Below are 14437 nucleotides of genomic sequence, written 5' to 3'. Positions count from 1 at the left end.
TTGTTACCAAAATGTTTAAGGAAATTCACCATTTTTTGGTGTAAACATTCTGTCCATAAATGTTTTGAACAGTCAGTGATAAAGGGTAGCCCTGGCAAAGTTCAACACCCTCCAGGAACCAGTCTGACTTACTGCCGACAATGTGAAGCAGACTCTCACTCCGTTTCTACAGGGACCTGATGGCCCACAACAGCGAACCTCGTACCCCACAATCCTGAAGCACCCCCCACAGGACCCCCTGAGGACATGATCAGATGCCTTTTCCAAGTCCACAAATCACATATAGACAGGATTGGCAAACTCCCATGAACCCTCCAGTATCCCTGTAAGGGTGGATAGCTGGTCCAGTGTTCCACAACCAGGACAGAATCTGCATTGTTCCTCCAGGGTCCGAGGTTCGAGCAACACGTGGACCCTCCTCTCTATAGACCTTCCGTGGGAGGCTAAGGAGCGTGAGTATAACATTTAAAAAACTTAAAAAGGTAGGATCGAGTACTTGTTAAAGCTTACCTCAGTTTGCACAGTTGAATTACGGAAAAAAGATGTCACTCTTGAAAATGGGTTCAAAGGAATTGTAGCCTTTATGGAAGTGTGGAAGATTGCTTCAGGAACACACAGCAAATGAAGAGAATGGCAGTTTAGCCAAATCTATAATATAAGTGATTAATGTTTTGGGATTTTTATCATTATCTGGTTGATAGTTCTTGTGGAAGTTAATCAGCCTACTTTGCACTGAGGACATGATAAATTTGAAGCCATGTATCAATAAAAAGGTGTGTACAATACAATACAGCATTTTTAATATATATTTTCTGTGTTTAAGTGATAAAGAAGACCGAATATAATTCAAGCCATTTGATATAAAAATGTGACTCGTTTTAGAGAAATAAGTGAATGATATAGAGACAGATTTTTTTTAAAATTATTATTCCTGTTGTTTTATTACCAATGCTGGGTCTCACTATCCTTGTTGCGCTTTTTAATCCAGTCTGGGTACATCTGGAGACCCAATTAGTGTTTGCACTGTCTAGCAGCCGTAGACATCTCTTCAGTCTCTTTTTGAGTTTATTCTATTGGCCATATTGAAACAGAGCGCTCCATCCACTAACTACAGAAGCTCCGCGTTTTGTCGCTGTAGATATTCCTCATTTATCTTTCTCATAGCTAAAGAAACTCGATCTTTGCGATCAATCCAAAACAACCTTTTGAATGGTAAGGGGTGCACTCGTAGAGGGCTAGAGTATTTTAATACTCTTATAAATTACTACCTCTGATTAATTAAAATTTTGCAGCCTATAAAAACTGATTTTATTTCTAAAAGTGTCGGCGATTAGAGAAGCAGAGCTGGGTCTACTACCTTATATTTAAGACGAATATCAGCCTCATTCTGAATGCTGTTTCATTTTAATATTACCAAAGCGCAGTATGTATATTTTCTTCTCTTTTGCGTTACGGAACGCTCATTCAAAATGAGTCGTTCACAAAAGAATTTTACACATAAATCCTCCTGTAATTACACAAAACGTTAACAATAGTCATCCGTTTAGAAACCGAATAAATCTAACTGAGGCTGCAAAAACATAGCGCATTAAACATAATAAGCACTTAAATGTGTAAAAGTTACTTAATAGTCCGCCGTGCTCGTACAGTTAATGCAGCGATTTGTCCTTTAAAAGTAGTTTTCTAAATGTTCCTTATCATGCTTCGTCATTCTTCAGCAATGATCTTTGATTTACTTTGTGGAATGGTGTAAAATGAGATGTCAGAAAAGTGGACAAGGTCTCATGGCTGTATTGGGAGTTCAGTGGGTATTCGTCCTTTCCTCCTTAATCTCTTTATCCAGGTCTAGAGGAAATTGGAGTCTGGCTGATTTCAGAAGATGGCTCTCCACGTGGAAGGACTTGTGGCTATAGTTATTTTTTATATAGTGATTCTTCTTGTCGGAATATGGGCCGCCTGGAAAAACAAAAAAGCCGGCGTCATGGGAGGTGTCGATCGCAGTGAGACCATAATGGTCGGCGGAAGGGACATCGGATTGTTTGTTGGCGGTTTTACTATGACTGGTAAGTGTCACTGGTTTTGAAAGAGTACGACTGCATTGCCACAGGCATTAGATCTCTTTCATCTAAATACAGGAGTACTTTACTCGCATATATTTTTGAAACCCTAGAATTATAAACTTATGTTATAGCAGGTGCCGAAATTTTGCGCATTGTATTAAAAAAAAACTCGAGGAACCCTACAAATATGACTTAAAAATAATAATTCGTGTGAACTTTACCGTAAAGCAAGAAAGCCGCCCCTTTCTCTATGTTTAAATTAATGGAAACACTTGAAAAGGCTCTGGATGTACATTACTGTGCAGTTTTGTGCTGCGTGGATTTTTCGTGGGTCTTTTTTAGATTCTAGGCACAAAGCAAAACGATGTGAAATATATCTGTTATCAGGATTTTCATTATTCTAATGTGTGTCTCTTATTATAAATACAGATTGTCTGTTTATTAACATGTGAATGTTTATTATGATGTTAACCCGACTTTATGGCTTTATTTGTATTATTTGTGGCGTATTTGTCAGCAACCTGGGTCGGAGGAGGTTACATCAACGGCACTGCCGAAAATGTTTACTTGCCAGATTCCGGTCTGGCGTGGGCGCAGGCGCCCTTCGGTTATGCTCTTAGTTTGGTGGTGGGTAAGGACGCACATTTTGTTTGCCATACTGAAGTTAGAAATTCCTGTGCAATGTTAACGTGCATATAACTCACAGAAGAACATTGTAATATATGTGCAGTTAGGAGATAAGTATGATGTCAGTAAGATTCATTACTTTTCAAGTTTGACAGCAAAACTAAATTAAATCCTGTGTACTTATATTTACTTTGGACGTGCATGGAATGATTAGGAGGGAGGTTGATTGTCTGTTGCTTCGTTCAGCAAATGCCTGATTTGCCGTCCTCAGGTGGCATGTTCTTCGCCAAACCCATGCGCTCCAAAGGCTACATCACTATGCTGGACCCCTTCCAGCAGCTTTATGGTAAAAGGATGGGAGGTCTCCTCTTCATCCCAGCACTGATGGGCGAGATCTTCTGGTCAGCAGCTATCTTATCGGCTTTAGGTGCGAGCAGGGGTGTGTTTGTCGTTTCTGGGACCCCAAACAATAACTGATTTTTCAGTGCCCCCCCCCCCCTCAAGAGTATATTGAATGGCCTCCTCTCATTTGTTAATTTCTTATGTTCTTATGTTGTGGCCAGGGGGGGGGGCACACCTCAGGGACCCAATGAAAATGTGTGGTTTGAGTTGTGGTAAACACCGCTGGGTACGAGGACCAGAATCTGCTCATTTTCTGATCTCATATACAGATTAATAAGCCAGGAGACCAGCTATCATATAGTTTATACAAGCAAATGCTCATTAATAATGAGGTTATATTTATTGTTGTTCTACTACATTGTATAATGTTAAGGAGCTGCCAAAGGACATGAGCCTGATGGCATTAACTGCATCTAACAGCTCGTTTCTTGGGCAGGTGCAACCCTCAGTGTGATTGTGGACATCAACATCAACATGTCTGTGGTCATCTCCGCCCTCATCGCCATCTTCTACACGCTGGTTGGTGGGCTGTACTCTGTGGCATATACAGATGTAGTCCAGCTGTTCTGCATCTTTATAGGGCTGGTAAGTCCAGCAAGACTTGAATATTTGATTTTTTTAAAGCACCTTGGTTGAATCGAATCAGAAGGAGTTAAAATGATTCAGACACAAGGATTTATTTGCTATTTAAGCCCATGAGTGATTATGAAGCAAATATGAGTTATCGCTTGTCTTTAATACTTGTTTTCAGTGGATCAGTGTACCATTTGCATTGTCCAACCCCGCTGTGTCAGACATTGGGGTTACTGCTGTGAATACAGTCTATCAGAGACCCTGGCTGGGCAAAATAGAGGCATCAGACATTTGGATGTGGATTGACAACTTCTGCCTTTTGGTAAGCTGCCCTCCAGTACTCTTGTTAGAGAGCACCGAGAACCATACATGTGACTATAAGAAGCACATTATGAAAATCACATACATATCTGTCTATTCACTACATGATAGCGATGTGCGGTCCACATTCAGAGCAATCTCACATCACCAGTTCGTCTAACTACATACTTGTGGACTGTGTGACAGGAAAGTGAAGCACTTTTAGGTGCTTGAGCACCTTGCGGACACTGGGAGACTTTACAAACGGTGCATACACAGACCCAGAGGCAGGTTCTGGCCCTTCCGGAAGAATTAGAATAACACTCAGCTCTTTAGACAGTGATTTGTCCCTGTGAGCACTCTGGATTATTTTACATGCCTCATGCACTGTACACTGTCAGACTCACTGGAGTGCTGCATCTCGGTACTGCATCTGTGTGTTGGCGCTCTCCTCCTCCGGGCCTTTTTGTTTCCAGGTGTTGGGGGGGATTCCCTGGCAGGTGTACTTCCAGCGCGTTCTTTCTGCCTCTTCAGCCACATATGCTCAGGTGCTCTCCTTCCTAGCGGCGTTCGGCTGCCTGATCATGGCCGTGCCTTCGGTCCTCATAGGAGCCATAGGGGCATCCACTGGTAAACTCACGCGCACCCTCACCCATGATGATGCCTTACTTGCTACATTAGCTTTGTTTTCTTCAATAAGACTTGAATTAAAACTGTATCACCAGCCTCCCCCCCACCACCACCAATTTTGATGCACTAATGAGATCAGTAATGCATTTTGGCAGGCCTGGAATTTAGTTATTTTAAGGGTTAGGGCCCCTTGGCCTTTGCTGGGTCAGTTTTTTAAGGGCATCAAGCCCATCAAATAAAAACAAATATAATGTATTTATAGCTAATGTTACAGTAAGTGTTATTTTAAATCATTTGACTGAATGGATAGACAAATTAATACCTTTTTAATAGATGATGTAATACTTAAAGAACAAGAAAACCACAATTTTCATCCAAGCAGTTTATTACTTAATTTATATTATTGTGACCTGGCTTGTGCAATGGCAACATGAAACAGCCTGCATAGGCAGACTACAGCATTAGTTCAAATCGTTAAATATGTTTATTAACACAAACGAAGCAATTAAAGAGAAGGGAGTATCGAGGGGGATATGGATGTGTGTAGTTTGACGGGACAAATGGACGTCAGCATGACATAAACATTGGGTTGCCAACTTTGGTCAGCTGGCTAGTGTGAGACTTTCAGTTGGAGAGTCTGCACACGCATGCACGCCAATGTTAGTTTCATCACCATGTAAATGGTCTGTAGGGTTTGCAAACTATTCCAGGGCTTTTTATGCAGCCAGTTTTAGGTTTATAATGGAATAATATAGATTAGCTGGAAGATTTCTTGCGTGTGCATGACAGTGAGAGTTACAGCAGATCTATGCATAGCCACTGTATAGCAACACAAAGTAGCCTGACGTTTAGTGTTACGTGCTGAATGGGCGTGGAGCAGAGACGGAGGAGCGGGAGTCCAGGAAGTCGGTGAAGCGAAGGTTTTATTGGGGGAAACAAGGGTTTCACTGGGGAGACAGTCAGGCACACAGGACAAAACAGGTAGTAACATCAATGACAGGACTGCGGGAAAACGAACAGGGAGATACTTAAATACACTAGAGTACACTGAACGAAGCTAGACACAGCTGGTGACATGGGGATTTAACACGGGGCAGTGAGGGAGGGGGGCGTGGCACACGGGGATCAGACGAGCGGGCATGACATTTAGGCTACATAAATAGCCTACCCTGCGCCTAACTGAGGCCACTGACAGGGTTTAGTCAAAACACATGAACTCTGTATCAGAGAAAGTAAATATGCATCTAGCTATAGTTCAACACCCACACAATAACTTAACTGTCCCTGTAACATTTCTGGTCTTCAAGATGTCCTGATAGACATACTTCTAAAATGAAAGATTGATTACTGTTATATTGGGGAATCTTGTCATAGCATTTACATCATGGTAAGTTAAATCTAACATTAAGAGATGTCTAACTATCTTAGAATTAATGAACCTCCTCAAATTAAAGAACCATCTACCTACCGTTACCAAAACCTAAACACATTGTGGCACATTATAACATTTATGCAATCATACTGTAATGTTTACGTCAAGGTAAATCTAAAGTTCATAGATTGGTAACTATTTTAGAATTAACAAACCTCAGATTAACAAGATCAGATTAACCTCACATTAACAGATTGCGACAAATTATAGCTGGCTAAAGTCAAATAGTTACGGGACAATGTAGCAGAAGTTATTGATTCCAGAAGCCTGCTTGCTTATTATGTGTATGTTTTTCTTACCTTATCTTGTCTTTGCTGGCTGACTCTTTGGTGTTCGTTTGACGTGTGCTGTCACGTTCCATGCCACATGAAAGACAGCCGCTCAAGGATCTTTGCACACAGTTCTTTTGCTGGGCAGATTTTTTCGACAGAGGCAGTCTTACCTTAAGCAGACTAAGGAAAGAAAAAAATAAAGGCAGTCGTGCAAGGCAGCAGGACCGCAGGGACCTGTAACATGCGATTTTCAAAGGGGCATCAAAGCCAGAAGGAGGGGGCATCTGTGAAATTCCAGCCCCGCATTTTAGTTCTGTTAGCCGTCCATCCATCACATTTCCATAACCAGTTATTCTGTACACACAATTAGGGCAATTTACTCCCCACAATAACTATATACACATGGGATCTAACCCCTAACCCTAGGGCTGTACAGGTACCATCCTACTCACTGAAATGTCCAGAGATAGAGGCATTTAAGTCATTCTTTCCTGGGCCCCGTGATCAGTCAGTAAATGCCTTTTCCACATCTGCCTTCCCCAAATTCCACTGTCTTGGAGCAGGAAAAATTACTACTGACAAATAAAGACTAAATAATTATACATGTATTCATAATATAAATAGATAGTTCAACACCCACACAATAACTTACAGTAACGGTCTCTGTAACATTTCTGGTCTTCAAGATGTCCTGATAGACATACTTCTGAAATGATAGATTGATTACTGTTATATTGGGGAATCTTGCCATGGCATTGGTCTGAAGCATATTTCTGAAAGGTCTGAAAGAGGTTAATGCTGTCTGCATTCATACAAGCAATTTTCATGCATATCATCAGTGTATATTTACTTAATATGAAGTTGTCATATGGTAATTGGACTGCATTTACATAGTACTTTTCTACTCTGTAAAGTACTCAAAGTGCTTTGCATTTCATGCCTCACATTCGCCCATTCACACACCCATTCATACACCGGTGGCGGAGGCTGCCATGCAAGGCGCCAACCTGCACACCGGGACAATTTGGAGTTCAGTGTCTTGCTCAAGGACACTTTGATGGGGTCAGGAGGAACCAACGTTCGAACCGGCAACCCTCCGGTTGCTGAACGATAGCACTACCTCCTGCCCCACCCATCTTTCAAAATGCATTATCTAGCACTGTAGGTCTTAGAATATTGATGCAGAACTAAGAATTCAGCAGCTATCGAAAGAATTAGTCCTGTAAAGGAAGTTTTCTAAATGTTTCTTATTGTCTTGTCAGTCATCAGCAGTCACCTTGTATGGTTAATGGATTTGTGTGAATGGTTCTGACTTGCTTGATACAGACTGGAACCGGACCTCATACGGCTCACTGTCACCAACAGAGAAGGAGGAGTCAGATTTGATTTTGCCCATTGTGCTCCAATATTTGTGTCCACCCTACATCTCCTTCTTTGGCCTGGGGGCGGTGTCTGCAGCAGTGATGTCATCTGCTGATTCGTCCATCCTTTCTGCCAGTTCCATGTTTGCCCGGAACATCTATCAGCTCTCCTTTCGTCAGCTGGTAAGAGACTGTGATGCTTTACCGGCGCGCCAATGGATCATGGAATCTGCATGGCCAAAATTGTAGTATATATTGGGGGGGGGGGCATTGTGATCACATCTGAATACTGGTGGGACGTGTCCAAAATATATAATAATTATGCTCTTGCATGGTGGGTTTCATGATATATTTTGAGTTTGTGATTGACACGTGATATCCTCAACCTTTAGAAGAATTATATAGTTAGCTCTGATGGACAAAAAACACTTGGATAATTGTCTTTCATTCATTTAATTTAATTGTGTAGATGTTTCAATCATTGATTGTCTATTACAGTGCTGAACAGAATAAATAATGGCATTATTGCAGCAAAAAACCTAAAGCCACTAAATTGCACATTTTAATAGGCAATCAGAATTTATTATTGAATTATTATTGGGATTTTATTGCAGCAATGCATTTGTAAATATTATAAAGATTAGATTATTATAAAGGGGCGGCATGGTGGTGCAGTGGTTAGCACTGCTGCCTCACACCTCTAGGACGCAGGTTCGAGTCTCCGCCTGGGTTACATGTGTGCGGAGTTTGCATGTTCTCCCCATGTCATCGTGGGGTTTCCTCCGGGTACTTCGGTTTCCCCCCACAGTCCAAAGACATGCTGAGGCTGATTGGAGTTGCTAAATTGCTCGTAGGAGTGAATGGTGTGTGAGTGTGCCCTGCGATGTGCTGGCCCCCCATCCTGGGTTGTTCCCTGCCTTGTGTCCATTGCTTTCAGGATAGGCTCCGGACCCCCCGCGACCCAGTAGGATAAGTAGGTTTGGAAAATGGATGGATGGATATATATATATATATATTTTTTGCACACTGAAGCCTGGTTCTTCCCTGTTTCTCATTAATGAAGAGCTTCTTCTTTGTTTTATGGGACTTCAGTCCTGCTTCTAGGAGTCTGAAATTAACTCTCCTAGCAGTTTTTATATATATATATATATATATATATATATAACCCCCCCCCCACACAGAGACACACACAGTGTACAATCTGAGCCATTGAGATATATGTATATACATTGTGAAATTATTTGAAGTTATAAAGAATATCATAGTTTTTCATACAGTCAACAGTCTGTTGATGTACTGATGAATGCCATTTTGGTTACGGATGATTTATAGGGGTTTTAGAGTACAAATCAATCCTGCCTAAGTAAACATAAACACAGTAAATCAACAAAACACAGTAGATTTTATGTTGAAGTTAAAATGCAATATGGTGACACTTTTACAATAGAACATAAGGAATTTACAAACGAGAGGAGGCCAATCGGCCCATCAAGCTCGTTTGGGGAGAACTTAACTAATAGCTCAGAGTTGTTAAAATGTTATCTAGCTCCAATTTAAAGGAACCAAGGGTGTTAGCTTGTGCTACACTAGCAGGAAGACTATTCCATACTCTAACTACATGCTGTGTAAAGGAGTGTTTTCTCACACAGCGTGTAGTTAGAGACAGTAAAATTACTCATATAAAGAGTTTATGAATGATTTATAATCTAGTTATTAATTAGGTTTTAACACTGTAAATTATTAATAGACAATTTTAAACAAGTTATAACACATTTCTTTTTATTAATGGGTTACTACTATTTATATGTGGCAAAATGGAGCCTTATTGTAAAGTGGTGCCTGCAATATTAAATATTTCCAAAGGACATATTGTTTATCCTTTGCCAATGTTAAATTTGAATATTATAAAAAGAACAAATTTTATAAAAGTTTAGATGTTTTTCAATGTTTTCGGTGAAGTATGGTGTTTTGGAAAGTTTGTGTGTGTGTCCTTTATAATTGTTTGCTCACTGCTCTTTCTTTAATGCAATCACAAAAACACACACTTAAGATCTTCCCTACTGACAACAGCAGCATCCAATTAGTGACTCATTAGCAGCCTGCACCTGTCTCACATGTCAAAGAACGTGGGAATATCCTGGCTTGTTAGTCATACCACTCCTTTTCTGCTTTCTAAAGAGCATGCTTTCCATGAAATTACTACCTAGTGTAATAAAATTTATTATTTCATAATTGTCAAACGTTCCAGACCTTTAGAGACAGATGCGCCGCATTCATAAGCTACATGCTGTCGAAACGACAATGTATATCCCAGACAGCTCCGTCACCCTCTCCCGCCGATGTATTCCCTGTTCTTCCCAAAACCCTAACGTCTACAATCCTTAGTTCCCCTACACACCCTCCTCACCTCTCCAAATAATCTTTATTACAAGCCCCACTTTGTGTGACTTGTCTTAGTGTCATGACGTCAAATGGGGAAGAAGAAGCCAGGAGAAGTAAGATCGGGGAGATGTGGGATTTATTGGAATGACAACGTGGAACAGGCAACAAACGCAGAGCGACGATACAATGACCGGACTGGTGAAACAAACTGACACACGGACTAAATACAGAGGACTAATGACAACTACCAGAAACAGCTGATGACACTGGGAATCCACACAAGGTTCACAAGGGGGGCTTGGCGCACGGAAGGAGCGGACGATCGGGGCAGGACACTTAGTGTAATCAGCTTCACCAGATCTGTGTCTCTTGCTGTCCTATCAAGGCAACAGTACATCAATTTTGCTACGATCTGTCTCGAAATCTCCAGATCTTCACCCATACAATGTGTCTGCAAAGTTTGAAAAGCTCAGTGAAGTCATGTTTTGAGTTGTCATATATAAATGTCTGTGGCAGTTGCAGAACCACATATATTCCCATCAAACACAATAAACACCATTCATTTAGAGGGAGAAGGGAAGCTGTGAGCGTATCAATTTGTGTTGAATGACTCACTGCAGAGTGGTTAGCACTGTCGCCTCACACCTCTGGGACCCGGGTTCGAGTCTCTGCCTGGGTCACATGTGTGCGGAGTTTGCATGTTCTCCCCATGTCGTTGTGGGGTTTCCTCCGGGTACTCCGGTTTCCCCCCACAGTCCAAAAACATGCTGAGGCTAATTGGAGTTGCTTAATTGCCCATAGGTGTGCATGTGTGAGTGAATGGTGTGTGAGTGTGCCCTGCGGTGGGCTGGCCCCCCATCCTGGGTTGTTCCCTGCCTCGTGCCCATTGATTCCGGGATAGGCTCCGGACCCCCCGCGACCCAATAGGATAAGCGGTTTGGAAAATGGATGGATGGATGGATGGACTCACTGCAGATGTGCTGCTGATGAATATAGCATTTAAAGGTCCGCCAGTAGAATTCATGAGGGCTGTTTTATAAAGCTACCATATATCTTTTTTTTTTTTTTTAGCAGAACCCTAAATCCAAAGCAACATACAATTGACAAAGGATGGTCAGACAGTCCCTAGAGTAGCTTGGGTAAATGGTCTTGTCCTATAGTGTACGGGATCTGAGGTAGCACAGGCAAAGAGGCACTGCCCCTCATACTCCAGAACAGAAAAGTTAATCATGGTTGTATATAAAGTAAGAACAGAGAGTGTTTGAATGCAATTCTTTAAACCTTGTTATGTGGAAAAACTGAATCTTTGGTACGTTTCCACTGAATGTTTGTTTCTGGATGATTAAATGAGTTAAATATGCAGCTACTGTAGCAGCCAGGTTTGAGATTTAATAAATGTTTGTCTAACATCAGACAGATGAAACATGGAATAAAAAAAATATACAATGTATATATAAAATAAACAAAAGCTTAGTTTAATTAATGATGACTTTCTATTGTTTTTTTTGTTTTGTTTTGCATTTCTGTTTGCGCAAAAGTGGTTCCCAAAGGAAAGTAGTACAGTTCAGGTTAATGAACAAACTTCAGGCAATATTGGAATATCAAATGTTTTTTTGGTTTTGTGGTATTTACTCTAATATTAATGTGTCCGGCATGTTCCATGCGGATGCAGCAACAGCCACTTCTTCAACACGTAGTATGAAATAGTTGTGGTATGTCTATCAGAATAATCCTTAAAATTGCCATTGGGATTCATTGAGTCATGACTGTTTACGGATCTTGTGTTTGTGGTTCCACCGCAGGCCTCAGACCGTGAAATCATCTGGGTCATGCGGATTACAATCTTCGTGTTTGGGGCCCTGGCCACGTCTCTAGCACTGCTGACGGGCACCGTCTATGGCCTGTGGTACCTAAGCTCCGACCTGGTCTACGTCATCATCTTCCCCCAGCTAATCTGTGTGCTTTTCGTCAAGGCCACCAACACTTATGGATCGGTAGCTGGTTACATCTGTGGCCTGCTCCTCCGCATCGGCGGTGGGGAGCCATACCTCAGAGTTCCCCCTTTCATCTACTATCCTGGATGGACCCAGATGAAAAAGGTGAATCACCTGACACATGAAGCTGAGTATTACATCAGGCAGAGGTTCCCCTTCAAGACTGTTTCCATGCTTGCATCCTTCCTGGGAAACATTGCCTTTTCATATTTGGCAAAGTATCTGTTTGAAAGTGGGAAGCTTTTACCAAAATATGACTTCCTGGATGGTGTCGTCTCAAAGCACAGCAAGGAGATCATGGACAAAACCACATTAATGAACAGCGACAATATCACCCTGGCAGAGATGTTCCCAGTGAAGTCACAACTCAGTACTACACTGGCTGGAACATTTGTTAATAAAGAGGAATTAGACGATAAGGAAACAAGCCCTGATTCTTCTAACAATAAAATTAACTAGAGGTTTCTCAGGGTTTGGACTGAACATTTTCCGACAATGACACAATACAGATCTTTGATGTTAGGTAAGTTAAACAAGTAAGTGTAATAACTATATTTATGTGGGTAATTGTTTTTTAAATTCTTTTAAGTGCTGCTACGTTTTGTAAACTAGGAAATAGGTTTGCGTTTCAAGAACTATTTAAGAAACTTATAGGAGCTGTAAGGATTGTACTTTAATGAAAAAGTTTCAAGTCCTAAACTGTCATGATACAGTTCAGGTGTTGGTTCTTTCCCATTAAACAGCTATTGATATGGGATATAGTTTTCTAAAGGGAAATGTAAGTGAATGGCCATATGATGCACGTTTATTTGAAATGATGCTTTATTTTCCATTTGCACAAGAACAGGCACTTTGAAACTCTTCAGTTTTCACACCCATCATCTTGTCTCCTTTGTCACATACACATCTATTCAATTGAGAACAAAGATCAAATGGATCAGGTCATTTATGCAGCACATTTTGGGGGAATAATGGCCCAACAGACACATGACTACTCTGTCAAGGATGGGATTCAAGCTGGCAACCTTCTGATGCACAGGTACCAAGGCCTAACCCAAACACCACCTTAAATATATGGGTACAATTATGTACAGCTATGTAAATGTGTACTGTTTGGCAAGGGCTTTAAGGGGAGTATGTTCTTCTGAGAAGCGAAAACAATGAATTGTTCGTTACACAGAATCTTGGTTGTAGATGTTGTGTCTTCTTAGGTGAATAAAGAGAGACAAAGCAGGACAGGGATTAACACACGAACAAAAAAGGGGGTCATTCTGTGAGATATGAAACAACAGAAATCAGGCATCGGTAGTTTGTTGGGGATGAAATAAATCAAAGTGCAGAGCCAACTACAGCATGAGGTAGGGGTGGGTGATCCTCCCAAATAAATCGTATCGCAATCTTTTTACCACACAATGGTGACGCGCAATCTGAATTGTGATCTTTGTTCCCAGTTTGTAAATATACCATGAAGAACACCCAGATTGGAACAAACCTAAGGACTTATTTATTAGCACCATTCAAAACACATTGCTGTTACAACTGGCGTCAGTTGCAATGCAAGCGAGGAATCACCAGTCAGGCAGGCAAGGGATCCAAAATACGGGGTTTATTCCGGGAAGATGAGGGATCACACGGAGCAAACGCTAACACACATCAATGACCGGTCTGGGAAACGGACGAAGACGTGGACGGATATACTGTACACAGAATGAGCCGGAAATAACATGAAACAGCTGGGAACAATCAGGGATTCACACAAGGTTAATACGGGGGTGTGGCACACAGGAGGATCGTACGAGCAGGTCATGACAATTGCATTAGAGACACTGTTTTCAAAATGGTGATTAAAACTTTATTTTAAATATTAAACACAGTTATGTCAGATGCTTCATATTAGGATAGTTGAATAGATTTGCCATATTACCTAAGGAAGTGCCGACCATGGTCTGACAAAGTTTACAGATAACTTTGCCTGCAGAAGCTCCTCTACTTACGAACTTTCAACTTACGAACTTTCAGACATGCAAATGAAGAGGACTGTAACTCCAAATTGTGTTCGTTGGTCCTGCCTGCAACATCTTTTTTTTTCTGCATGCCTTCTGGCCGCTACTCCCGCCGCACAGCAGCAATGCGTGCGTACCCCCAGCATCCTAGTTCTTTGTACTCGCGTATACCCTTAAAATGATGTTGAATAATGACTTACGAACATTTCAAGTTACGAACAGCCGGTCGGAACATATCTCGTTCCTAACTAGAGGAGTGTCTGTATATGTGTGACTTCAGCTATGAAGTCTATGAAGGTGTAGCCTTTGTAGGCTTTGGTCTTCGAAGGTCAAAACAGAAAGCCTTATCTAATGGGATAGTCTGTGTGATGTATCCTTCGTAGCCCAATATATCCAAAAAT

General features: G+C 41.3%; 1 protein-coding gene across 1 annotated transcript; it reads left to right on the top strand.

Moving 5' to 3' along the window:
• Window positions 1–1879: 1879 nt before the first annotated feature.
• Window positions 1880–13827, top strand: LOC125724523 (high-affinity choline transporter 1-like). The gene is made up of 8 exons (XM_049001262.1): window positions 1880–2063; window positions 2578–2691; window positions 2959–3114; window positions 3526–3674; window positions 3841–3984; window positions 4439–4592; window positions 7623–7840; window positions 11842–13827. The coding sequence occupies exons 1-8, from the start codon at window positions 1880–1882 to the stop codon at window positions 12490–12492; spliced, it is 1770 nt and encodes a 589-aa protein (XP_048857219.1). The 3' UTR covers window positions 12493–13827.
• Window positions 13828–14437: the final 610 nt, after the last annotated feature.

The sequence above is a fragment of the Brienomyrus brachyistius genome, unplaced genomic scaffold (assembly GCF_023856365.1).
Source record: "Brienomyrus brachyistius isolate T26 unplaced genomic scaffold, BBRACH_0.4 scaffold57, whole genome shotgun sequence".
In the NCBI taxonomy this organism is placed as follows: Eukaryota; Metazoa; Chordata; class Actinopteri; order Osteoglossiformes; family Mormyridae; genus Brienomyrus; species Brienomyrus brachyistius.
This window is presented reverse-complemented; position numbering and strand designations above follow the sequence as displayed.

Bases quoted from the DNA above. Each gene is read 5' to 3' on its own strand.
- LOC125724523 (XM_049001262.1), top strand. From the start codon at position 1,880: ATGGCTCTCCACGTGGAAGGACTTGTGGCTATAGTTATTTTTTATATA. The intron at 2,692-2,958 runs GTAAGGACGCAC...TGCCGTCCTCAG, and splicing joins TGCTCTTAGTTTGGTGGTGG to GTGGCATGTTCTTCGCCAAA. The intron at 3,115-3,525 runs GTGCGAGCAGGG...TTTCTTGGGCAG, and splicing joins AGCTATCTTATCGGCTTTAG to GTGCAACCCTCAGTGTGATT.